This window comes from Aulostomus chinensis, chromosome 22 (assembly GCF_037954235.1).
Source record: "Aulostomus chinensis isolate RoL2024-O1b breed Wild chromosome 22, RoL_Achi_v1.0, whole genome shotgun sequence".
In the NCBI taxonomy this organism is placed as follows: Eukaryota; Metazoa; Chordata; class Actinopteri; order Syngnathiformes; family Aulostomidae; genus Aulostomus; species Aulostomus chinensis.
The window spans coordinates 12,453,282-12,481,041 of NC_141341.1; the positions used below are offsets into that span (position 1 = coordinate 12,453,282).

Here is a 27,760-nt window from a genome sequence, read left to right on the forward strand (position 1 = left end):
AGTTTCCATGCACAGGAACTTAGCTCACTGTCAATGAAGTTACTTCTTCATATTCTGAACTATTACTGATTTATGTTTCCTGTTTGAATCAAGATTCACAGCAACTTCTCTACTTTACTGTCCTGTAAAGTTTAGAATTCCTCCTGCCTTAATTGTCGGGTTAGAAATCTCAAAGAGGTACCTGTATCCCGAGTTAATGAAGCTAATCTACTTCATGCTTAAGATGTAAGTGAGAAAATAATTTTGTAATTTAGAGGATGGAACAATATAGAACAAAAGAGAACCTTTGTATGACACTCCTCTGCTTCCTGTCAGTCGCATTTAACTTTTACTAAAAGTCGGATGAATGAAAAGACGCAGTCACATGGTTAAGAACAACCCTTTACTTTGTCTGTAGAGTACCACCCCAACCCAGCACACACACACACACACACACACACACACACACACACACACACACACACACATTGATATTAACAGGATTTACATGATTTTACTGTCACACATCCAGCGGTAAGACACATCAGCGACGCTCTACACTTGAAACTGAACACAGGATCTCTTAAGGTGCTTTAATAATATGTGACTGGAATGTTATGAAAAATGATCATTCTCCTACAGACAAACTAAGATAGCAAATATTTACACAACAGACACTATTTACAACATCCAAACAGGCGTTAAAGATGAAGAGCAATACAAATATTATATATATATATATATATATATATAAATGTGTGTGGGATGGAAATCACAAATTAGCCATTTGGAGCAACTGTTCTTTGAACTGCTGTGCGTGATGTGAGAGATCAGTGACTCTGTCCACCATCTCCTGGATGGCCGCCGTATTGGGGTAGTTCAGGGCCGCCGTCTTGGTCGCAGCCACCACTGTCTTTAATAAATCACACAACACGTTACTGGAGTTCATCACCCTGTTGGCCACCTCAGGAGCTGAGGCTTGCCTGGACAGAGTGTCTCCGATGAAGACCAGTTTGTGAGCGCTGAGGATGACGAACTTGCTGTGTGCCACAAAGATGCGGGGGGGCTGCCCGGCGCTGACGCAGCTGAAGAAGGCGTCCACGGCGCTGAGGAGCGTGACGAAGTGCTGCTCACATTGGTCTGAGTAGAAGCCGAGTAGCTGGCGGTCCCGTGCGCACATGGGAGTGGAGGGGGACACGGAGGAGGGAGTCTCTGACGGGGAGGCCGAGGTTCTCCCCGAGGGTTGGTGCGGCATCCACTGTGTGATGTCATTCTCCACTGGTTTGATCACTTCCTGCTCCAGCTTCTTGAACTGATTAATCTGTGAAGGAGGACCAGAATAATATTACTCACCATCGAATTTGACACAGATTAATCATCTGAGGTAACCTTTAGAAGAAAAGTCAGCAAGAATTAAAATCCTGGTTGCTGGTTAGCAATAGAAAGTCCAGATGATCTAAATAGTTAATAGCGGTTATAAAAATGTATCCCTTCATTTAGTTCCTCTGGTCAAAGTCCCACATTCAACTCTCACAAGCAGTACAGACTGAATTCATCTTTGAATGATCACAAGAAAGTAGTTGTAAACGTCCACGTCTTGTGGGGACTCAGGTGTTGGTACTTGGACCACACCGATCCTCCATAATGACTGAATCGTACCATGTACACACATGCCTGGCACATGGGAAACTGGAACAGTAGTTGTTTCTTTTTAATTCCAAAATATTTGGAAAGGCCCATAAATAATAGATTTATTCTTGTTTCCTCATCATTGATGAGGAGCAAAGAAGAGATTTGATTGGGCCGATATAAATATTGACCAAAGTTACATTAAAGCCAATGACCAATACTTGCTGATACTGATGATGTGCTGATATTATCATTCATCCCCACTTACAACTCCTGAATTAAATATTTGAAATAGCAGAACAGAGGGGGACTACTGTTTGCTGAGGCTACGAGGAGCCGTTCGGTGAGGAAAAAGTTACTTGCGCCACCCTCATCACTGAGCCTCACCTGTTCCTGCCCCAGCGGGACTTGACTCTGCTTGATAATGTTTTCTTTCTCCAAAAGTTCCTTCTGCTGACGTTCAAAATCCTCTTTGCCCTGCAAATGAAGACAAGTCGTTAAAAAAAAAGATTCATTAACAAAGTTCCGTACATCCCGCAAGAACATCTTCAATTGACCTTTAATGTCTTCGGCAACTTCCAGTCATGCAGCATTTACCTGCAGATGAACGTAGTCGTAGTCCTCCATCCAGCTTTTGACGCACTTCTCGCTGTGGTTCATGTTGTCTTTGTCCTGGCTGGAGGGCACGGGGAAGGGCTTGGTCTGGTAGTTGTCGGTGTCTGAGGAGGGGGAGGTGAGCGGGTGGATCATGCTCTCATCAGGCGTACTCCCAATGGAGAAGGACCCATCCATGTGCGTCCGTCTGAACAGCAGCTCCGCACAGCTGCCTATTGTTGAGGCCAGCTGCTTGGCATCGTCCGGCACAGTTCTGGAGACCATAACGAACCGGTCCAGGTCGTCGCTCTTGTTGTGAAGCTTGCTGCTAGCGGACGATGCCAAGGTGTTCAGGGCCCAGCTGCAGTTCTCCAGGACCTGGTAGATCTGCAGGAGGATCTGCTGAGAGTCCTCCAGGCGTCCAAGCTGCCGTCTCAGCTTGCTGTGCAAGCTGGAGTCTGAAAGCGTTGTAGCGTTTGCTGCAGCCCCTCTACCAAACACAATGAAGTCCCCCAGGGCCGCCCGGACTCTGTCCAACACTGTGCGTACGTCATTAGCATGGCGCTCCATGAAGGGAAAAGTTCTCCAGTGAGGGGAAGCTGCCATTGAATGTAAAGCCCCGACTGAGGCGTCCACAGCCTGCTGCAGCCGGTACAACCTCTGGACGGCAGCGTCCACATCCAGAGCCAGACGCCCCTCAGAGCTGGAGCCCGTAGATGACGAGGAGGTGGACATGCTGCTGCGTGTGCTGCCAGTGCTGGAGAACGACAGGCGATTAACGCCGTCCGTCACGTCTGCTATTCCACGATTATCCTGAGGAGGGATATCGTACACGCCTTTGCTGCCGTCCCTGTCAGCAGGCGAGGTTCTGTGCTGTGGGAGCTGCATCCCCCGGGGGATGTCATAAACGTCCATTTGAGAGCCCGCCCCTGAGTGAAGGGCCGGGGGTGGAACGTCATAAATGCCTTCATTGTTGTTGGTGTGCTGTTGTTGGTGATGGGCGGCGGGTTCCATACTGGGAGGGAAATCGTAATGCGACTGGGAGCCCTGGGTGGGTTTGGTGATGGCAGGTGGAGGTACGTCATAGATGCCTTCCTGCTTGTTCTTTAGAGGCTGCGGGAAGTCGTAGTTTCCCTCCTGGGGGCCTGGAGTGGTCCTGCAGGGGGGCACTGAGTAGACCTGCCAGTGAGGAAAATGATGATGTTGACATCCAGTACAAATTCAAAGCAGCACATCAGCTGGTTTTCAGTTGAGACTTGAGGAAGTGAAAACCTCCTGGCCTATGTTGATATCATTCTTGAAACCTAAAAGTTTCTGCTTTTGAGCCATCCCTCTGACGCAGCACGGCAAAGCTTTCACCCTCCGCCAGCTCCAACATCTCTACAGAGCCGAGTGTGTGTTCTGATGAACATGGCTCGGAGCAGAATAAAATGGTGGCCTGTAAGTGATTTCCATCAGCCTTGAATTGCAGCTAGACAGGCCTGCCCAACTGTAATTAAGAACGACGCAAATAACTGGTCCCAGCATATTTCAGGTTATTACAAACAAACTGATGGCTCTCTGCCCGGCTGGGTCTGGAAGTCGGGTGAAATCTTAGAGGGTCTGGAAAGCAAAGAGTTATGTCTTTGACTGTTTTCCCTGCTGCAGAGTTCAGACACAGAACCACACTCATGGAGTTTTGGTTTAACTCTGCTGGCAGGCAAAGCTTTCATTTAGCGCAGCCACAAGAATGCCATGAATATGACATTTGACGTATTATTCATCGATTAGAGCCAATTAAAAGAAATACTAGGAACTGTATCAATAAACATAAAATATTATTTTCCGGTCACAAGCGGCTACCACTTCCTCCATTCAGCTGCCGGACTGAGTTGCCTTTTCATTGTGGTGGAAGAGGTACTAGCTGGTGAGGTTGGCCTCTTACCCCTTGTGAAGCAGGAGGTACATCATAGATGCCTTGTGTCCGCAGGTCCATTTGGGATGGGGGCACATCATAGACTCCTTGATTTCGGGCCGCTCCATGCTGTCCAGGGTAGGGTGACCCCAACATCTGACCCGGTGGAATATCATACACCTGAAAAATGAACGTTAGGTAATACACCTTATGGTGAGCACTTCGCTATACCGTTTTTTTAATGTGATTTTATGCAGCTTTTCTTCTGTGTTGAAGCTCTACGAGTTTCTCTTGGATACAAAATGGAACAGGCGGACTGTTATGAAGGTTTCATCAGGATAAAGCAATAAATCATGCAAAAAGTGTGCTTTATCTTTAGGTTACTAACAAAAAGGTGTCTTGAGTTCATTAAGATGTTTTTTTTTTTACCTCAGAATGTAGAACGAGGCAGCTAAGTCTATTTAGCTTGGTGCTAGTGGTCACTGCTGGCTGACAACAGCTACAGCAGCGGAACTGCCAGAAAAAAACCTTTTTGAATTGTCAAGTGCATCGTCTGTTTTAACACACATCTTCTTTATTCAGCCACACTCTCCAGAAAAACAAACAAACTAAAATACTTAGAAACTGATGTTTTGTTGTTTTTAGCTGTAAGTCACCGTTAGCTTCAAGCTAAATATATGTGGCTGGTTCCTTCTGCATTCTTGAGTCACAAAGAAGTGATGCAGGAGGGACTCTCATGAGGCAAAGTACTGGTTCAAGTCAAGACGACAAGACTGTAAAGGATCATTTATGACTAAATAAAAGTTTTTCCAAAGATTAAATGAGGTGTTTTTTTTCCCCCAAAGGTGCAACTGCAGCACTCCCTTATTTTCTATATGATCAAGAATAAAGTACAACTTGATTAAATGGAGAAAACTTTTTAAGCTTTGACATATTTAAGAGCCATAGAAGTGCAGCGGTAGCACCGCAAGGATTTTTTGAACAGGTTTTTATTTCAATTCCAGGCAACCACGGGTTTCTGTTCCTTTCTGTTTAGTATAAAAATCATTTAGCAGACTCTTGAAACTTGTCCCAGCTGTATCCTCCATTATGGTAAACCCCAAATCTGCATACATTTGTGTCAACGTCTCACTATCTTTGCAGGTTAATGCTGCATTACGTCAAACCTACAACAGGCTTTCCACTAAAATCAAAGCAAATGGTTATGTTCGCTTTCATGAATTACACAGCCAAGAGCCAAATTGTTGTTACAACGTGTAAGTGAATTGTGTGGTTAAGTAGAGTGCAAAATATTGGAGATTTATGGTAAATTTGCTAAAATATGCAAAGGCACTGCGATAATCCCTTTAAAACTAAGACAAATTGCACTTGAAACACTTAAATGGAATCTTTAAATGGACTCTATTTTATTAATGAGTCAGTTTGATTTATGTTTCATCCACTTTAATGCTGAACTACAACCCACAGCGATGCTCTGCTACCTTGCATCGCCTCTGTAAATGTACCAGCATTCTCATTTTTTTTACTTATGTTGTTGCTTTTATTTTCAGTTTTCAATTACTTCGGATAACCAGGACATTTACTGTATGTGGTCGATGCCTTTTTTTTTTTTTTTGGAAACATCAAAATAAATGCAGAGCGCATGGAGGTAAACATGAAACACATCAGACTTTACTGTACGGGATGAGGGAACAAGAGACACCTACCCCCTGTGACCTGCTGGGTGGGACGTCATAGAGGTCCTGCTGGTTGTGCTGGCCTGGGCTGTATGTGTAGGACTGTCCCACTCTGGTCGGGGTCACCACCTGTCCCGTCACAGCAGGAGAAGAGACAAACATTCAGAGCTGCTGTCTAAAAGCATCACCCGGAGACGCAGCAGAGCTCCAGACATTAAATGCTCAGTGTGTCCAACTACAAACACACACACGCACACTCAGACTTCTGTACATCTGTCCTGGATCTGCATTGTTCTGCTTCTCATTCACAAGCCCTCGAATGACCCGGCAACTGGAGGTGGTTGCAGTTGAGGCAGATAGTTATTAACAACAGAGACGGGTCGACATCCGCAGGCTATTTTTGGAGGAAAGAGGGAGCCTTCATGCAGACCTTTAAACTCAATCTCAGAGGAGAACTTGAGTTTCCCTTGATATTTTTTGATATTTTCTTGATTCCGTTGCCAATTTCTGACAGTTTAGATGTTTATATGCCTGTATTACGTCTGCGTGAGGACAAGTCAAGATATTAATCTTTCCCTCACTTCCTGTCAGCAATTTGCTGAACAAGGAAAATTACTGTACACACTTGGTCATACCAGATGGTCAAATCTACGAAACGGATGTTTTATTGATGTAATTTCTATAATTTTTTGGCGAGAACCGTTTTCATCATCCCTCGAACTTCACTTTGAGTTTAAAAAAACGTGCTGCTTCAGCTGCCTGACGCATTCGTGCCCCGGTAACTTGTGTTTTGATGCTTTGCAGCTTTTAAAAGCAGAAAGAGGAAGAAGGAAAAGAAAAAAAAACACACGTGGGAACGCAACAATAAAAACTGAGTTTGGTAGGTTATATTTCATCAAAGCGTTCTAGAAATAGCAAAACCACATAGAGGCAAACAAACAAAAACAGCTGCGGTTAAGTTCAACAATAAAGTCAACAAAATTAAAAACGTCAGCAGCTCTTTTAGTGCAGCCTACATCCTGTTAATGGAGGAGCTTTGATGACTGAGGGGGTATTTGGGAAGAGAGCGTTTTTTTATCGTAATACCGGCTGGAATGTGACTTTTAAAAATTCAGAAGTATAACCACCTGCTGAAGTCATCACCAGCGCACTGGTAATGATGAACAACCCACTTAAAGCGCAGGTCCTGTAGGATTTAATACACTATTAAAATATTTTACGCTGTGGTGCAGACATGCTACAAAATAGCGACGTGATTATCGCTTGGAAAACTAAACATATTAGCTGGCTTCACTTTGGCCTGGGATATTTTTAGCCCGTTCTTTTTTTTTTTTCATCCCTCCTCTTTTCCCGTTAGTACTAATAAGTCCTTCCACACCTCCTAATCCCAGTCTTTCCATCCCACCCCCCACCCCAGAGCTGCAGACCTCCTTGCTGCGTCAGACAGACAAAGGAATTCTGGGAATGTCCTTCCCTGAGCCCGGTGCTCTTCTTCTGCCCCCACGCACCAACGCCACACTGGATGGAGCTGGGTTCATTAACGGGGTTCGAAAATAGGAACCATACGTGTCCTGGCATAGGGCGAGAGAGCCTCCAGGGTAGGAGAAAACTTGAGTCCTAGTATAGCCACGATATTATCCTAATACCATCTCAGAGACATTTATTGGAGCTTGAGCAGTAGGAACTGTAACCTCAGCCAGCTCCAAACGGGATTAATGTTTCTGAGGAGGGAGCAGAGGTTTAGATGGGGGGGGGGGGGGGGGTTCTGGTCTGGTCTGGTCTGTAAAAGTGATTTATGAAAAAAAGAAACACAGAGGTGGAAGAGGGGAAAGTGAAAGGAATGGAAAATGAGAGTACGTTGCTTGGTATGGAAAGGAATGCCATTCAGAGTCTGACTAACTTCACTCCATATGGTTTGCATCAATCCAAGTCCACAGTGATTTAAGGTGTTCATTGTTGGCATACCTGTCGGTGCACGCAGCATCCAGCAGGGTCAGAGCCTGAACATACACAGAGAGCTTTAAACAAGTCAGCCACAGGAGGAATAAATAGCCAAGCTGCTTTTTAGCTTGTAGACTTTGGGCTGTTAAAACCTCCAAAACCTTGTAAGCGGACACAGAGGACAGAGAGCCGGCCTTTCACAGAGTAACAACAGCAATGCTTGGTAGAAGGTCACCCGAGCCCTGAGGGTTGAGTCTGGGTGCTCAGGATAAGAGGACTCAGCTGCCACATGCAGCGAAGCGCCTGTCAAAGACCTCGCTGACCTTTTCCGCAGGTACATGTCATCACTCTGGGCGAGCACTCTGCCAGATGCTCATTTATTTCTCATCTCCTCCCTCAGTTGACCTAACAGAAGCGAGGCTGCTCGGCGCTCTTCTAATTGCTGCTGGGTAAATATTTACCGCATCTGATGATGTCGTGGCGGCGGTGGCACCCAGAGAGAGAGAGAGAGAGAGAGAGAGAGAGAGAGAAAAAAGAGACAAGGCGATGAAGTCATGAAGAGCCTGGGCAAACATTTGTGTGCTCTCAGGTGAAGGGCCCCAGGATTCCTTCATAGAGGAGGCAGAGCAAACGGAGTGACTAAAGAAGGATCAGGTTTAAACTCGTGCCCCGAGGAGCCAAATAGATACCTTGTTAAGGCTGCGGCGTGCTGTGGAGGGTGACTCACGGCTCCCCCGGTGTTTACTTAACATCAATGCAGGCTCAGGTTTTTGGCAGGTAGGACTTTCCAGCTTTACTTCAGAGTCCTTTAAGAGCTGTTGTCATATAGTCATCAACGACCTCATGAGCTTATTACAACATCTGTTAGAACTCCATTCGCCCCCCAGCTCCTTTTCACTGGAAACATACTGTGGTAATACGACCTTGTTGTGTCATGTTATTGTACTACTAATTCCTGTACTGCGAAGGAAGGAATGATTCCGAACGGCTTGGTTTACAGAGAGCTACGTCAGTTTGTCACAAATACCGTATTTCACTTGTTTCGACTTGTGCAAATGTGAGGATTTGCTGCTTATTCCAGTGGGTCGACCAGGTTCCGAGGTGTGACTTGGTTTATAAACGCTATTTGAACTTCAGGAAGAATGAGAATAAAAACTTCATGCTATTGTAAAATGTCATGAATTCATTAGATTCACAAGTGTGTGTACACATCCAAGGAATCTGACAAATATTTGACTTCTATTTGCATATATATTTAAAGCTGATTTATGTTAAAATACACTCTTCTCGAACAAAGCGGGCTTTGGGAAGAACTGAGATGGATAATTCTCACTTTGGCAATCTTTATGACTGTGAACTGATAATGAATATGACTTTTTTCATACATTTTGACTAGTATATCATTTTGCCAACATTGATCATGAAGACACAAGGTAAATAAGTGGAAACATATGCAGTTAAGAATGAAAACGGCTCAATATCTTGATAATTTTGGAATAAAAGCGTCAAATGTTATGGTTTTCTTTGTCACCAGACCACTGAAACGGACTTCGGCCACAGCGCTCGTCACCACCATCACCAAAACCTGAGTATCTCCAGGAAGGAATGGTGTTTGCGCTGTTTTCTAAACCCATCTGTGTAGCAATAATAGAAAACATCTGTTATGATTATTATTGTGATCACCACCATTTGGGTGAGTTATAAATACATCTTAACAAGCTCGCTCCTGGGTGACATACGGCTCCTGTGTGTGAGCAAGATTCATCATTCCACACCTCTTCATTGGTCTGAGCGTACACACACACACACACACACACACACACATACACTTCCCCTCTGTAATGGCTTACTGACAGAAATCAACAACTCCAATGAGGCTTTTCACCAAATGTCCCCTTATAAAAGGTGGTGACAATGACACTGATGGTAATGTGGCGACTGCACTCTATTGAATTGCAGCCATGCATCTCCTTACTCAAACCTCTTCATCTCCTTTGTTGCACTGTCCCTCTACCATAAGCTCAGGAAACCCCACAGATAGACCCCCCAGGCCAACTGGACGGACCGTGACACCCGTCAAACGTTAGCTTGTAAATGTAAGGTGTACCTGCTCTACAATAACCTCCCCGACTTTGCTGAATCACAGCACAAAGATGTCTCTCGCCGTGTTGCAAGACCCCCTCGTTACTGCTCCGCTCAACCGCTCGGCGCTGCAGCAGCCTATTAATGTGCCAAACTAATTAATGCAGGTAATTAAGTCTTTAATCCTGTGAGGCCTTCAGCCATCTCCATAACACATCCAAGAGGCTACAGCCAAACAGACAGCAGGCTTAATGAGGAGCATTAAACGAGAGCACGCTGATTTTAGCCAGAATACGGATCATCTTTCATCCTCTCTGATCAAAGTGCCTTCTTAATCCTGCGGCCTGATTATCTGAAAAGAAGCAACGTGAAGGTGTCTGACGTTCAGCGCTTTCTCTCCAAGAAAACATGATCAGAAAACAACAACATGAATTCGAAGAAGAAAGGGGATACTGTAATGAAGAAGGCCTTGAATAACCTTTTGACATAAATCCTAATCGTGACACGATCCCAATGACAGAGCTAATATGCTAATGTTTATGTTCACCACCTTAGTTAACTGTGTCAGTATGCTAACAATAGCTAAATCTGCTAACAATTGCTAAAAAATAATTGAATTTTTAATAGAATTGAAAACTGGCAATGAATTCAAGTGTTGCAAAAACAAAAATGAATGTTTTAAGGTATTTTAACGAGGACCAAAGCAGGGGGGCTGACACACATCGACCTTTTATTGATACCAATCCAAGGACACTGCTAGCATGTCGACAAAGTTTCAGCTACTCATTTTCTGTCCTGCTTTAGCTATTTTATGATGTGACTCATTTCAGGACTTTAAAGGGAAGACACCGTGTAAACCACAGAGCAGATTGGTACAGCTGATTTATGACCTCCCACAGTCACATCTCATGGGCCAGCGATTCATCACCGCTGTGACAATGGCCAGCAGAAGAGCGTTTAAAGTAGCTGGCTCGCTTCAGGAAGACATAACTCACTTATCGGGGGCTGAGATCGTCCTGTGGATGATTGGGCAGTAAAATATGGCCGTGGCAAACAAACAAGCCATTCACTACACACAACCTGGTGGGTTTTATCAAGGTGGATGGCACACCCTCGTAGCTGGTTAACGGTTATCAGAGCACTTCCTTGAGTTGTGTGGGAGTCTATTAATCCTGCCTTTCGTCTTTATGGCTCTCATGAGCAGATTGGATCTATGACACAGTGAACGGAGGAAATGCCCATACATGGAGCAGAGCTCAAGAGCCAGGAAGTAAGGAATGAATAGGCCGTCTGGTAGGAGTAGATAAGAAGCTTGGTGGAGATCTTTGAACTATGAACCCAGCCCATCTTTGAACAGAGTGACCTCAGCGGCTGAGTCAGAGGGGGAAGCACCGAGGAAATGGGAGCACCGAGGAATGAAACAGACACACCTTTCAGAGCAGAAGAAGAAAGAGGAAATAAAGAGAAGCACGTTCTAGATGAGAAATGAGCCTTTTAGGAGCAGAAGGATAAAAGCCAGCACAAGGCTTCTCTTCATTCTATGACATGAGAGCTCCAGGCGTCTGTCCCACATGAGGCAGAGCACAGAGGCCTTGATGGGGGGGAAGACACCCTGGAGGTTCACCCGGGGACAAGGTCCCACATCAAATCAGAGTTTATGAAACTTAAGGTTGCCTTTACACTAAAGCTCCTAAAGTGAGATGCCAAAGGGAAAAAAAAAAAACCAAAAAAAAACAGAGAACATATTTGGTGCTGACCTGAAAGATGAGCATGAGAAACTTAAATTTATCAATTTCTTTTCACATGTCCCCTGAGGGGCTCCATACCGAAGCCCCTACCACATGAAAAGAAAGTCAAACCAGAGGATGCAGGTGGAGGAAGTATGCAAACACACAGTGGTGGGGAAGGTTTATGCCTGCAGCATCTGACTCAGGACACATTTCTTCAAGCATCCTCTGAGAGGGAGTCTGAAGGCTGCAGCTTATTTGAAACAGAGAGACAAACATATGAGGGCCTGTGTCCACCAGCACAAGAGCATCTTATTGTTACCAGGATACAAAGAACATCTGCCTCCCCTCCTTGTGAACGCCACGTCTATAGTTTATTGAGAGAGAAAGCAGCTGCAATGAAACTTCAGTTATAAATGCTGACATCAGTCGTCCCTTTCTTGGTTTTGCTTGGTTAGAGACGGGTTTCGCAGCGTTCCACAAGGTATAAGGTGCTATTTTCAAACGAGAGCACTATGAGTAAGAATTATTTATACGATCTGATAGCGTTTAAGAGTGTTTGTGGAATTTTGTTTGAATACACTTGACTAAAAGTGACTGTATTGTGTTTTAAAACAACTTCTAAGAGCCGTTAATTAGAAATTGATAATTACATGTAACAGAGTAAATGTTAAATGTTGTTCGCCACCTCTGCAGACACACTCATGCATGATGAAGGAAGCGTGATTGAGAGGGGATTATTATTATTCTGCGTCAGCCTCAATAATCATTTGTAAACCAGCATGTGTGATTGTGTGTGTGTGTTTTTTCATCTACACTTGATGAGAAAATGGTTGGTTTTCGTTCCGCTTCACTGGCTCTCAGCACATTACATTGCACATGAGTCAACACCCCTGGCTCGGTGTCAATACTCCAGAAACTCAGCCAGTAGTGAACAAGGCTGGGGTTTATGTTTGGAAGGGCAAAGGTCACGGTTTGGGTTTCACTTCAGCAAAGTTTATCTTCATACATTCTTCAATGTAATAGAGAGAGAGAGAGAGAGAGAGAGAGCGAGAGAGAGCGAGTTCAAACTTGATACTTCCACATAAAAACAAGTTTCAGATCCTAATGTCTTATCAGTCCCATTTGTCTGGCATCAAGAATTAGTCTGAAGTTACTGAACTTTAGATGGTAAAGGAATATACCAACTTTTGGGGGAAATTTGCTATCTTCCTCTGAGCCAGGCACAAAGACAAATACCCATCTCTCGTCTGTGCTTCATTAGGGAGCTGAGACCCATGCAGACAAGTTGTGCAACGACAGATTGGAAATGTTAGCGAACCCCCGTCAACACATCTTCTTCCAAAACAGCATTTGTCTGCGTGAACAGAAGGAAGGTTGAACAAAAAAATTCAAAAATAACCATTTAAAGCTGGTCTGCTGGTTGCTATGACTTCAGTTATCATAGACTGACCCAGAAAGTAAAAGGGAACTGATGTTTAATGCTGAATATTTTTTTGTCCTGCCCCAAGAGAAGTGAAAGAGATAGTGAGGACACAGTGGAGACTCAACTGAGCTGAACCAGGCAGCTCCCCGAGCTGCACGTGCACCCATAGATTTGCCATTCCAGTCAGAGAGAAGGAAGGGACAGGACACAGATTTAAAGTTATTTTCAACACCTAAGCGATTGTGAGCCCAGGAGCCCCACTCCGCCTTTCATTAGAGGCACATTTAATTGAACAAGTTATCACCAAAGCCTTTTTAATACCATTCCTCAGTTAAGCCTTGCGACGTGTTCATGGAAAAGAGACGTGTTGCTTGTGTGTGTGAGTGTGCGTGCGTGCGTGTAGGTTGATTGACAGGCCTCCTCTCAGGCTCTCTGGCTCGGTCAGCCTTTATCAGAAACGCTCTAAAGTCCTCTATGCTCCCTGCGGCGCGGCTGCTGCCTGGTGTTTACCTACTAAAATGCATACATAGCTCATTTCAGTGATGGCTAGAGTTGATTTGTTGAAAGGAAAAAAACACCCTTGGGTTATCAAGAGCTCATTCAGCATATAATTGCTCTCCGTCTCCTGGCAGGGTGATTTGGTCTGAGGTGCTGGATGAATACACAAGAAAAATGTTTCTCTGCCAAAGGTGTTCGTTAGTCATGAAGAATCTCCGCGTTCACTCTGGTTTAAGTGGGGCGCTAAAACGAAACTGCTGCTGTGTCCTAAAGTGACTTCAAAACAAAAGTCAGGACAGTGACTCAACATTGGGAGTTCAAAGCAAAATCGACTCTGCTAACACCTGATAGCGACTAGCATGAGCAGGTGCGTTTGATTCGGGTGGAACGCCGTTTTGGGAAGGTGTCTAACAATCAATCCAGGGATGCATTCAACGTCTCCATACCTGGTGGTTCTTCAGCGTTCCCAAAGTTGTCTGAAGGTCAATTTCACACAAGTTCAGAGGGATAAAAAAAAAAAAAGACACACTTAAGAGGACATGATCTAAAACATCCCTGGTTGCCGGTTCAATTTGAACATTCGACAAAGATAGAGAAGGCTTACTGGTCATCTGTGTGCGCTTTTACAGGCTATATTTGCTTGGGCAGCCTGAGATATATATGGATTAAATGATATAAAACCCAGCCAAAAAACAACAAATATACATAATGACACAAGATTGTATATATAGCTGTACTGTAAATGACCAAGCCAAGTGCTCTGGGCTGGCCAGTGCTCCTTTACCCAACATTTAAATACAGAATCCTATTTTCAATGCAGCTGGGCTCCACCAAAATCCAAAAAACAGCATTGTGTTGTTTGCTTTTCCACAAGTTGTTCCCATATTCACTGCCCCTCTGTGGCTTACACTGGCTCTGCTACACACAATGTGCCAATAGCCAGCACAAAAACACTACCCTGCTCTGTGGTGAGCGCCAGGGCCCGGCACACCCAGTCCACGATTCACATGGAAGACCCACAATCTCTGCAGCCTCTCTGGGTCATGTTTGCGTGTGTGTAGTGTGTGTGTGTGTGTGCAATCATGCTGATTAGAGCCGAGGCAGACTGGAAGGATAACAGGTCATGGTGTAAATGCGTAAATGCCATTTCCTATCACATCTAATACCCACACTTGCCAATGTAAGCCACGCCCACCAGAGCTGATGTTTTAAATCTGCTCTGATCCCAAAGAAATGTCTCCCCAGATCTCCATTTTTCTCCCTGTCTTTAATCCCCCATCATTTCTTTATTTCCCTGGGCTTGCTGCCTCGGACCTCAATTGTAATTGTAAAATAATACATTCATGGACCTCTGGCACAGACCCCTTCAACCCTGCACCCTCGATGACTGTGGAGGAAGCACAATGGATCCAAGTGGTCTTACATATCTAATATTCAGGGATTCAAGAATGTTGCCTGGACATTTGAGAGAGTTTTCCTCATCCCACTGAGGGTCTCACGGCGGTTAAAGGATTACAAAGTCCTTTATAGCAAATTGATTCATGAGCACTAATATGTAAAATCAGTCTTGTTAAATGAAAACCTGCTGACTGCTGGATTTCTCATTTATGATGGAACTGACAGTTCAAAGAACTACTCTGAGGGATTGTGCGATGAAGAAAGATCATTAGCTCTTGGCAAATGTCCCTGCTGGCGTTCCGTCTCACCTTGCTCGGTGTGTTTTCAGCAGCTAGTGTGCTCCTCGGAGGGACTTGGTAGACATCTTGTCCCGAAGGAACCTGGTAGATGCCCTGCTGGCTTTGCTGCTGTGGACTCTGGAGGGACGGTGGTACCTGGTAGAGGCTCTGGGCCCCCCCGGCCTTCTGCTGATAGGCTGAGCTCTGAGGAGGTGGCTGGGCGGCGGCAGCTGTCGGCTGGGCTTCAAACTTGGGCCCAATCAGTAACTTCAGCCGGTTGCCAGGGGCGATGCCCTGGCGGCCATGCAGAGAGCAGAGCCACCAGCCCTCCAGGCCGCCCGTGTTCTGTTCAATGACGGTCAGGATGTCCCCTTTCCGGAAGGCGAGCTCCTCAGGGGACTCTGGCACGTTGTCGTACAACGCTTTGGCCATCAGATTCTGCAGCGGGACAGAGCGAATACTTGTTAAACACAATTTATCACATGAAAACCAAGTAGCATTAACAAACTGTCACACACAGTTAGATTTGATACCTTAAAAGTTCCACCGACAATAAAAAACCCAAAGGGATTTTGAAGAATGTTGCACGAGACAATGGGTGGCACTCCAGTAGCGTAGCTTAGCTTGGCCCAAAGGAGGAAACCACAATTTGTTGAATAACACACACAAAAAAACAATAAATTTAATATGGAGCCAATTTCCTACCAATTAAAACACAATTTTCTGAGTTGTAAACCAAATGTTGGCGCGTGTGTTTGCGTGTGCGTGTATGTAAGTTGTACGTCTTGTCTATTTGTAAGCATTTGTTGTGGCATTTTGCATGTGTACACCGTGCTCTTTCTTAATAAGCCTTGCAACCTCTGTGAAATGCGCTTTACTACTTTGACACATTCTACAGGAAAACCATATCAGAGGTTCAAAGGTGTCACCTTCAGCCCTTCACGCCGTCCTCGCTGACTGCAGCTTCATATTTACTGCGCTGACACGAGCGCGCCAGTGATCGACCTCCGGGCCAACAGGCAAATAAGAGTTGCCCTTTCTAAGAAATCGGTGTTTACCACCTTTAATTATGTCTGCTTGGTGCTTTGGTGAATGACACGCCGGTGAACTTTCTGCACTTTAAATTACCGTGCAGGATCGCATTAGCTGCCAGCTCCACACCAGATGCCTCTCACACCAATCTCGCTGGGATTTTCTCAGCTTTCACATTGCTTCAGGGCACATTTATCCAAAGGGCCAGCGAGGGTTGAGGGATAATGGCTCTAAACCACAGATTTTGGAGATACGAGAAGCCCTGGAGTGTGCCACTTCTGTGTCTGAACAAGGCATTTACTACTAATTGCCTCAGTAAATGCATCAATCGTTTTCCGTTAGTCCTCATTCATCCAGGGAAGGAATTACCTGAGCGTGAAAACTCCTTGTCAGCTGCTTTTAACTCTCATACTAACAAATATAGGAGCTGCCCAGCACAACAACAGGCCTGCACAACATTAGAGACCAAAGGAAACTAGTATTTCTGCCAATGTCTCATACCAAAACCACTATTCAACTTCAAAATAGTCCCACCCTGTCTGATGGGACTGCACCAAACAAGTAACATCTTGTTCATTCGTAGTTTTCTCCTTATTCAAATGAAATGGTAAGTAGTGTATTTAGAGAGACAGAGCTCCACCGAGGTCTATTATATGCAAATCAGCAGCATATTTTGTTCTTCCAATTTTTTTGGGATACAGACTAAAACCTTCACATTAACAGAAATGATCTATTTCTCAAATTTTCCTTCACCTGGGAGTCCATATTTTCAGTGCTGTTTGTCTTTCTGTCAGCAGGATAACGCTTCTGCAGAACTGCTAACATGGCGACTGAAGCGCTGCTCACTTTTAATCTGAATCATGTTGCAAAATTGTGATCTGGATTTAATTCATTTGGATCAAACTGGATTCCTATTACACTCCATGCACATTTGTATCCTAAATAAATATTTCAACATAGTTGCCACACTCAGAAAAATGTCAGTGATAGTAACACGTACTGTGGTACCAGGCCAAAGTGCCAGTCACCCTTATGTTCATTGTGGTTTTTTTTGGTCTGCGCTGTTACAGTCTCATCATACTGCTGTTCAGTGGAAGAACCGGGAAGCCCCCTGGTCTGGAGCTTTGTTGAACCCTCTTGGCCTTCTTCTTTCAGGCAGTTCCCATGTGAAACTCTCTCTGTAGTGACATCGTTATCTCTCGCTGTGGTCCCGGCCTCCCTGGCTATTGTCTCAGTGCGCTGTCAGCCCCATTAGCAAGCAACACCCAGCGCACAATTACACACTGACAATCACCCCCTGGGCCTGCGAAGACGTTCAATTGTGACCTCAGAGGTCATGGTCAGCCAATGAGAGCCGACGTGACCGTTTGCTGGTTTCAATAATCTGATCAACGCTGGCAGAGTCATCCAGGAGGAAACTCAATTCTGATTTATCACTGCAGCTCCAGTTATTGTTTGAATTTGTGCTAAAAATAAAAAGGCGGGTTCGACTGATGATTAGAGGAGAACTGAAACCCACAGACATGAGACCAGCACATATAATCCTCCTTTGTATCTGCTAATGACAGTGATGGGCGTTACATCCAGAACGCCGGTTCCATCCACCACACCAACGCATACACCAAAAGGAAGCAAAAACCACTGTTGTCCAAACAAACAGGTAATATCAGCCCAGAGGTAAGAAAGACACGCCCACATTTACACGGAGAGCAATATTACAATATCAACCAGATTAAGACAATACAACCCAGACATGTTTTATAATGACCTGCACTTGAATAAGGTCATAGTCTGACGAAGTCATAACTGGATGATGACACATGCAGCATTGTGATTTTAGTCACATTACGGAAGTCTCCTCTATATACTTCTATCCAACTCTCTTGCACTTTTCGCAGCATTCTGCAACACGTAGGGACATCAAACCGCTTTACGACACACGTTACAGCTTTGAGAGTGTTACACACTCGGCCCCCGATACACGGTGCTTCACGATAGCCGAATAACAATGACATCCTGAGCAGGACTGGGATGTCAGAGACCCGTATCACACAGCAGCACTTGATGTTCACATGATATTAATAACAGGGCTTGTTTATAACAGGTTTAAAGGGGAGTTAGATAATTATAGTAGGTGGGTGAAACACTCTTCATGTCTTGTGACAAAAGGAAAGTCAGACACAGCAGTGAAGAAAAGGGCAATGCCACAGAGCCCCCCCCCTCTAGTAATCAGATTACTAGAGGGAACTACTCTCCTCTCATGACATGAGCCGTGTTAGCTGCTGTGGTTAGTCTGAGGACCACAAACACCCCAATATGAAATTCTCTGAAACAGTTTTTCACTGTAACACAGCGGCTGACTTTCATTGGAGCTTTGCAGGAAGGTTAAACTATACGTGTGATGACTTTTAAAGCTCTTTGGCTAATGTCATCGCCTTGTTTGTTTGTTTTTTTGTTGTAATTAAAGCATCATATAGAACAAAGAGGTCGTCTTCCTGCGCGATGCAAACAGAGACGCTTCAGCTCCGGTCATCTCTGTTTTTGTTTGCTTCAGTCCACTGCGCCGCTGTAATCTGAGCAGGTGAAACTGACTATTAAAGCGGGCGTCAGATCTCTGGCGTAAACACTGATTAGTCACAACATGGTGACTCGCCATCGCCATTGATCCTCCTATAAACACATGTGTTTGCCATTTGTAGGTGGGCAGGCGTGCGGCGGGGAGCAGGGGGGGAGGGAGGGAAGGCCCCTCCTGCTTCACTCACAGATGACTGTGAGCTTCCAGGAAGTTTTGGCTTATGTCTGGGTGGAAGTCTGTCTGCTCCGTGCAAATATGACGTGTCTCTGACCTCAAAGTCCTGAAGAGATAACAGCGCTGCTGAAGTGTTATCAGTGTTATCAAGTATTAGTACAGCTTCATCTTGCTATGTACAGCTCCATGGTGGGGGGTGCGGGTGTACTTTTAAGGGTACTTAAAAAAAGTCATCAGTGCCCCCCTTTAATCACTTGGTAGCACTTTTCGGCAAAAATATCAAGTTTATACTCAAGTTGTTTTTGTCTGGTCTAGAAAACTGACAGACTGAAACAAAAATAGGAGCGACAGAGTCTTGGTAAGATCGAGAGGAACATGAAGAACTTCAGCAGATCCAGCCAGGAACACATTCAACCATTGTTTTTGCAATAAAAGGAGATACAGTAGAACACATTCATGTACATGTATGTCTTGGCAACATCTGTCTTTAGAGAAGCTCTCTTATGTTTCATAGAAGGTGAGGAGTCGTGCTAAACTCAACTGTCTGGATCTGCACCTGGAGCCCAAAATATAGCACAGAGGGACCCAGCTGTCTGGCCCCTCCACTCCGCTCCGGTTCATGACTCACACACCTCGACATCAACAAGGATTTTCCATCACAGTCCGAACACAAACGTCGTCTCATTTGTGTGCAGAGCTGGCTCTGACCGACCTAAAAATAAAACAATCCTTATGTAACTGCACCGGCTGCTGAATGGACCCACCTTTGCTTTCAGTTAAGAGCTCACTGGGTGGTTTAGGCCTTTCAGGGGTGCACATCAATCTCGTAATAATAATAATAATGAAGGTGGCTTTGGCTCAGCAGCCTCACAAATGCTCAAATTACCCCGCGTCTGCAGCCAAACACACAACCACACCACATAGCAGAGATCTATGTCCTCACAGTGAGGGGAAAATGGGTCGAAAATGGATGAGTTCAACCCAAATAAACAGTACCTGCTCCCAAAAAGTGGTACGCTCCGACTATGAGAATGTTAGGCAGTTGCACAGCAGCAGCAGCGGCGGAAATTAGGGCTGTACCACTGTAACACGTTTCCTGGGGTACTTCGCAGAATGGGTGAAGCAGCACATTCATTTGGCCTCATTTCACATGTTTAAATATAGAAAATAATTATAGTAATGACGATAATGAGGACCTGATGACTTTTACGAGCCGTTCCTCAGAGTGCGGCCTGCTGCGGGTGAGAGCCAGTTCAAATAAATGGGCCGTGTGAAGGGTTCTGGGTAGGAATCGCTCATGGGAAGCGGTTCAGCGCTCCGAGTACATGGTAATTTCTTCATTTGGACAGTTTTCAGGAAGGTTGACCCACTGATTACAGCTTCTTTATAAGCCATGCCAGTGGCTGTGTATTAACATAATTACACAGCAGGCTCCTCCATTTCTGAAAAAGTCAGATGGAAAAGTTTGGAGTTTTCATTTCATTTTTAGCCACATACAGAAAAGTACAATTTGCCTTATGTAGGCAGTTAGAAATCAATACTCAATAGTTAGCGGGGCCTGAAGTGAACTATAATCGATCAATAGCTCATTCCAGCCTTGTGATCATGTGACATGTGTCACAGTTTCATGGATTTACTGTTTGATAGCATTCTGTGAGGCAGGGAGTTGTGTCTTAGCCAAATATATGCATTGAAAACACTTGAAAAATGAAATGTGATCCTTAAATATACAATTTTAATCATCAAAGCTGTAGTTGTCCTTTCTTTTTGTGACTATTTACAATTTGCATGCAAAATTTCAGGTAAAAACCAAATAACCACAACAACAACAATGAAAGACAGAAACTCTTGAGAAAATTGTTTGAGCCTCAACTGAAATATCTCTGAAACCCCACTAAACACCAAATGTGGGGTCCCTGTGGCTGACTGGGAGTCCCCCTGGGGGTCCAGAACATAAGTAGTGTGACAGGATACTGTATGGAACTGTTTTTGACAGTTATTTGGTTTTCACGCAGCACGTCAAGCTCCCCCTGACTGGTATAGTTCTGATCATTCAGGCCTGCATAAAAGACTTTTGTGCCTCCAGTGTAAATACAAGCACCCACCATCTTCTTCACTGCCTCATCTTGTGATTGACGAGTGGCAGGACAACAAGGAAATCTCTACACCCTGAAACATCTTGACAGCAGAAGGAGCAGCAGCGTGGAAACTGCACCTTCCACAGGATGCGACGTGCCAGGTTGTGTTGAATAATACAAGTTGTGACACACAGCAGATGTGCAGGATCTTGTCAGAGAGCTGACATAATTGTTTAGTCAGTGGTTATGCGTGACTAAAACTGGGTCATAAACACCAAGATTAATCAAAAAAATGACCATGAAACTTTCCACAGTTGATGTTGCACTGTATGAAAGAATAACAGATTTGTTTTCTTGTTTGGAGCGGATTGGTGAAAAAGCTGACCTGAGGAGCTAATCGCTAACAGTCTCAGTTGGAGAGAGTAAGTTAGCATTGCTGAAAGCCCGGTTCCCTTGTTTAAAAGTCAATTTCTGTGAGTGTTTTTCAGTTAAATATGGTCTTTGTTTCAAGAAAAATGTGCTCCACAACATAAAAAACACTGATGTCCCATGAAACTCAGGTGTTGCTAGTTGTAAAGCCATAACCCTCCATATGCCACCTGCATGTATGTAGTGTTTCTATTACTGTGAGAGTCAGCCAATTGCAGCTGTATAAAGTATAAGGAGGTGGTCTCCAGTAGCATCCTCTCCTTTCATCTTCTGTCTCTTCATCCCCTTCTTTTTACTGTCACATAAACGACTAGGTAACTTGACGTGACCCGCCTCTCTTTTTCCATCCTGCTCCTTAGCCTGCAGCCCTTCCTGCCTCGCGCAGAGCCCAGAATGACCCAGGTTACATCTGACCTGGACTTATCACTTCACACATTGCATCGCCTGGCTCTGCTTTGACGTACGGCCCTGTAATTAGATGTGAAAGCCACACTCTTACGTGTATCAGGTTCCGTGACTTGGAAGGACTGCTGGGTGAGCATTTTATGCAATGCTGCCTCTCATATTCTGCTGAGGCGTTCAAGGAATGTCAGAAAAGAGACTTAGATGAGAAGGAAAATATCCTTCTACCTTCAGGGGTGTTTGTTTGGTTCCTAACACTGACCTTTACCCTGAAAAACACAATTTATTGCACCTACAAGAGTCAAAACAGTATCTTGAACAGAGTGAAAAGTGACAATATGGTTGGTATTCTCATGGTTTCGGCCAAGACGTACTGGCAAAGAGGAGCAGTGGATTACTTCCAAGCTTGATGCCCATGCCAAATGAGGGTACATGAGTGCATCTTGGTAGCCCCCGGAGACACCAAGTAATCCCTCCAGGGGGCATTAGCCAAGACGTGAAATATGCTTCACGGTATCTCTGCAGGGCCACATTGAATGGTTTAACGTATAGGAATAGCCAATGAGATGGAAATTCCCTCCAGTGTCCCCCCAATTTCACGGCGAGCAAAGATCTCAGCAACACAAAACAGCCAAACAACGGAGCCTGCCTTCTTCCCCCTGGAAACACGAAGGCTGAGAGATAAATGGAGGGTCTTTTGTTTACCGAGAAGGAAGATCCACCCTTGTGAAGACTTGAACATGATGGAAAATAGCTAATGATGTTGGACTGTGAATTTGTAGTTCTGTGGTTGATGTTAGCAATTAATGCGCTGCTGAATCTTTGGCTAATTCATCAACTGTCGGTAAAATGTAAAAAAAAAAAAAAAAAAAAAAAAAAGATCCATTACAATACAAGATTGTCTGGCAAACTGTCTAATGTCTGGCAAACTCAATATTCAATTCATACTCTGGAATATAGGGATATATGATACATATGACTCTATAAATAGATATAGGCTTCATGGAGGGAAACATCTCACCTGATCAACAGTGTCAAACTATTTGTGTCTTTTTCTCTTCTATTTTTGGCACATTTTACAACAACATACAACATCAGCCTTTCTGAACACAGGCGGCTGTATCAAAGCTGCCGGAAATAAAACACAGCAGGAGAAAAGACAGCATGGGAACAGACAAGGATGGGTATGTTTTGTTGTGAGACTGAAGATGTTGACGGATCCTTAATTAATTTTACATATCAAGAAAATGACACAAAAAAACAGTTTCATGTTACTTTTGAGTTGTAATAGTGATCTGACGCGTCAGATGGTTGTTTCACATTTAAGAAGGAACACGTAGAAACTGTCAGTAAAATGGCAGATAGTTTAACAAATAAATATTTCGCGTGGAACTGGACAAACCATCCGTCTAACATGGGCTAACTTCAACCGATCAGATCGCTGTTCTTGGACATTCTTTGTTCTCCAGCTCTAACAGAACTTGTGCTACATTGTGCAAACCTCTTCAGGAGATGCCGTTGTTGTTTAGAACCAACGTTCTTGCTGTCATGGCACTTAAGCCACGCCCCTATCTCCCCTAAGGATGTTGATTGGTCCGAATCGCTGCTGGTTGGAACATAAATGCATCACTTCAGCCTCACAAGATGGTTTCTCTTGCGATGACGTGATCGAGCCAAAGCAGCTGCCTTGTACGGGTAATTCTGTTTTCGTCATCAACAATCAGCACGTTGTTGTTCTTGATAAACAAATATCAGAAAGCAGCGCTTGTGGAGTAAAAACTCAACGGAGCGGAACAAACTTGAAGGTATTCAGTTGTCTATCATATATTGTTTCATATTTACTAAAAGAATTTCATGGCTGCTGATGAACTCTCCATGGATTAGTTGCTTGTTTCGTCGTGGCTGCATCCAGCTAAAACATGCGAGCGGCGGAATTTACAGGTCCAACAGTGAAGCGGTATTAAAAACTCTGGCAGCTGTGGAGCCTCCTCAGATTCTCGCCAGGGTCGAACCAGGCCGACAGGAGCTCACCGCGACTACAGATGACCCTGCAACATAGTTGGCATTCTTCGGGGGAAGGGAAGAGGACGGCGAGAATTATTTCCGCCAAAAGGTCAAACATGGAAATGATTATAGGCATTGTTGCTGTTGTCGGGTAAATCCTCTCTCACTCTCTCTCTCTCTCCCTCTCTGTTTTTTTTTTTGGCCTGAAACAAGCACACAATGTAGTCTGTCTCCCCACTGAAGGTTTTCAAATGTTAATGGTTGGATCATGGTGCGAGGGCTCAGCAGAAGGGGTGGGGTGGGGGGGCTGCTATTCATTCTGGCTGGGGGAGAAGCTCTTCAGGCGCACGGAAAAACTAGCACAGGAGCACTCAGGGCAAAAAAAACCAAAACAACAAAACAACCCTGCTCTTAAAACTGGAGAAAACTCCACATATGAGCAGGCAGCGGGCGGGAGAGTTTAAACGTGTGAGGGGTTTTGTCAAACAAGCCGATCAAAACATGCAGAGCAAACAAACGTCTCCTCTAGAAGTCTGTCTTCATGCCACCACCCTCGGGTGCAGCCCACCGACACACTCATTAACAAGACCTAAAGGGGCACCTTGAAACAATCATGTGCATCTTCAGAGCAACCTTCCCATGCACGGTCTGCTTGTATGCTCTCATTCTCACGGGGCACTCCTCGACCTCTCGCGCCCCCCCCACCCTCAACCTCCCCTAAAATACATCCAACTCTGTTTGCCCTCTTGTTCCCCCCACAACTTCCTTTCCCTTTTATTTTCTGCAGCCCCCTTTTCAGCGTCAGAGATCCTCCTCCCTCTCAGAACAATGTCTGCCTCGCTCTCCTCCAGCTCCCTCGTTCTTGGAACCGTGCCTGGAACCTGAACCCATAAAAATTAAACAGTGAGGAAAACACACATACACGCACATTTTGGCCAGAATAAAAGTTCACCTAATCACTCTTCAGTGTGGTTGTGAAGCTATTTCTGCAACAGTGACATCAGCTGTGAAAGAATGAGATTGTGGAAGACTGCGAGTGAGTAAGTGGGATTTCTCTCTTTATTTTGCACCAGAAAGTTGTGACTAAACATGTCAAACTCATTATCTTTTGTATCTCCTGCCTGTGTGGAGCCGAAGTCGGGGTGGGGTGGGGTCGGGGGTGTATAATGCGACCTATGGTAGACAAATTTCCCCTTTACACCTGACCACCTGCTGGAAACCGTCTCTGATGTCAGCGAGGAGGGCAGTGCCTCACCTCATCTCAGGCCATGTGACCGAGCCCCTGTGGCTACATTCGCGCTCCGAGATGAAAGCAATGTAGTGGTCAGTTATTCATAGTAGCTCAGGTTGGGGGGGGGGGGGGGGGGCGGCATCAACTTTGAAACTACTGTATTTAACACAGGGAGGCTAAATATGTGGCATGAGGGCCAAAACTGCCCCTCGAGATGAAAAAAATGACAGGCCCAAAAATATAGATCAGGCAAAAATTGGATTACAATGTACTTTCTGAAAAGGTAAAAATGCACTTTAAATATGTAAAGCTTCTAATTATGATTTCATTTTTCATAATTTGACGAGGCAGCAGAGTTTAGGACAGGAAAGTGAGCGCTAAGTTCTTGTGTTACAGTACAGTTGTGTTCTCTCCCTGAGAAGAAAAAAAAAACATTGCCACTGAAAGATCTACTCTTAAATTGTTCTTCAACTACTCACAAACTGAATTAGCAGGAATTTTGGATGATAAATTTTGTCATTTTGCATTTTGAAAATACGAAATGCTGCCGACCATTACATTTTAATTCTGGCCCTCCAGGGGGAAAGTTCAGGCTCAACTGTCAGTGAACGTGAGGGAAACGTGTCACCCTTCCATGGCCACCTGATTCTATTCGCTCTACTGCCAATCTCCTGTCCTCTGGCGGTGTTGCATAACCCAGATAGGTTTATCATAAGTAAAGAACACCAGCTTTGCTCTCACAATCTCGCCTGAATGTAGAAGGGAGGACAGAAAGACAAACAAAGAGGTTCTACGTCAGAAAGCTTAGATACTGAGATAAGAGAATGGAAACCCAGACTCATTCATATCCTCTGATCAGCGTTCTTGTATGGGATGAATAAATCACCAAGGATATTCTAAAGTTGTTTCCTCGCTATGATCACTGGACCAGATCATCACCCTGGACTCTGCTCCTGCTGAGTGAACTGTGTATTTAGCAGGACAATGAGTAAGTCAAGACCATGACGCACAGAGAGCACACCCACCATACACAACCGAACCCCGCTGAAGGGTAAGACCAGGCCTCCGAGATGCCGAGGGACCCGGGAAGAAAAGAAGCCCACAGTTTCCAGCTTGAACTGTGTCAGGTCACAGAACAGCCAGTGAGTCTTGAAGCCGCTGCCCTCAAAAGCCCTGAATCATCCAAACATTTCACATAGTTTTGCGTGAGCTGTTTCTTTTTCCCAGTTCTTGGCAGAAACTAAATCCCCCCATGTTTCCCAAACTGTGTTCAGCATTCATCTTCCTGCTATTTGAGTACAAGTGAGCCACAAGTTCAATCACATCTACAGTTAATCCAACTTCCTGGGATGCTGACACTAAGCTGCAACATGTCAACCGGCTGTCAGTCATAAAATAAACCCTCCAATGACTGAAAGCCACACGCGATAGAGAGTTCAAGGCTGCTGGTGTGCAGAGAAAGTTTGATCATCTCTGGTAATCATGTTGCATTAACTAAATATCAATCAGTCGCGTCATTCTCAAGTAGACCCAGAACCTGGTGACACACACAAGACAAACACAACTGAAGCTCTAATGTGTCCCAGTATGTTGTGTTACAGTGCCACACGTGCCACAGTAGAGACTTCAGCCCCCACAATCCCCAGCACTGATCTCAGATGTACTTAACACTTACCAAGCCTATAAAATTAAATAAAAATAGCAACAACAACAACAAAAACAAGTTTAGAGTAAACGCACAGCAACAACAAAAACATTAAAAAAAAACATCATTTGGACGAGCTGGGACTGATTTTTGTGGACTAGAAAAGGAGACATGACTTAAATGATTTCAAAGTCCTTGTTTATATCAGCTGAACATTTGTTCCAAAGAAAATGGCAAAAAAAAGTTAATGAGACTTACAGGTTTTGTTCAAAAAGGATCTTTGCAAATTAATAGAACTTTAATGATTTTTTTGTTGTTGTTGAAGGACAAAGTTAGGCCATTTTGGGGTGTGATGACGTGTAGACACCAAAGTACACATAGAAGTAAACAACCTATTTCTACTTCTGTTGCTACATCTCCGCGGTCAGGGGTGGGCAGGGTGCGAGGGGGCGCACACTTGGCTTGTGTTTTCGCTCTTTTTTACGCCCCTGCTGGTACCCGTAACCCAGAACCTCCGGGCGATAGGCGGGGAGGGAAAAAAAAGGTGAGCAGCAGATAGTCACAGTTACAAGGCAGAAACATCTCTCTAGCGAGACGACAGCATCCTGCTCACACCGCAAGGCGTGTTGAGTGCGATTTCCTCCTTTAAAAAAAAAAAACAAAAAAACTTTTTTTTTCCTATTGAAACCACCCGAGTTCATTTTTAACCACAGATGGTAAGTTTCAAAATCTCACCCACGTCCTCCTCTGACAGCAGCAGCAGCAGCAGCAACAGCAGCAGCAGCAGCAGCCGCTATTTCCACTTTATGAACACAAGAGGCAGAGTTTACAATCCAACCTGCGCCGCTTCACTTACTTTGTATTTCATCTCGCAGCTCCTCTCTAAGTCACCAGGTACAAAAAAAGGACAAAAAAAGTGAGAAATATCCTCTTTATCGTCTCAAAGAGCGCACATGAGAGGAAGAGCGTTTCTCTGTGCGGTTAACCAGCCATGAAGCGCTTCATAGACGGAGACGTACGCCGGTAGGGACCTCTCTGAGCCCCGGACTGAGTCTGCTGCTCCTCCAC

At 44.7% G+C, this 27,760-nt stretch overlaps 1 protein-coding gene across 1 annotated transcript; it reads right to left on the bottom strand.

Moving 5' to 3' along the window:
• Nucleotides 1-373: 373 nt before the first annotated feature.
• nedd9 (neural precursor cell expressed, developmentally down-regulated 9) lies at nucleotides 374-27,760 on the bottom strand. Its single transcript, XM_086193931.1, has 7 exons — nucleotides 27,549-27,760; nucleotides 15,153-15,560; nucleotides 5,803-5,901; nucleotides 4,127-4,276; nucleotides 2,206-3,381; nucleotides 1,996-2,085; nucleotides 374-1,300 (listed from the first exon to the last, which is right to left on the bottom strand). The coding sequence occupies exons 1-7, from the start codon at nucleotides 27,558-27,560 to the stop codon at nucleotides 752-754; spliced, it is 2,484 nt and encodes an 827-aa protein (XP_086050057.1). The 5' UTR covers nucleotides 27,561-27,760; the 3' UTR covers nucleotides 374-751.

What these genes read in the sequence shown, in the direction of transcription:
- nedd9 (XM_086193931.1), bottom strand. An exon ending in CTGAAAACACACCGAGCAAG is followed by an intron (nt 5,902 to 15,152) that starts GTGAGACGGAAC and finishes GTGACGGGACAG; the next exon opens with GTGGTGACCCCGACCAGAGT. An exon ending in TCCCGCTGGGGCAGGAACAG is followed by an intron (nt 1,301 to 1,995) that starts GTGAGGCTCAGT and finishes CCTCCTTCACAG; the next exon opens with ATTAATCAGTTCAAGAAGCT.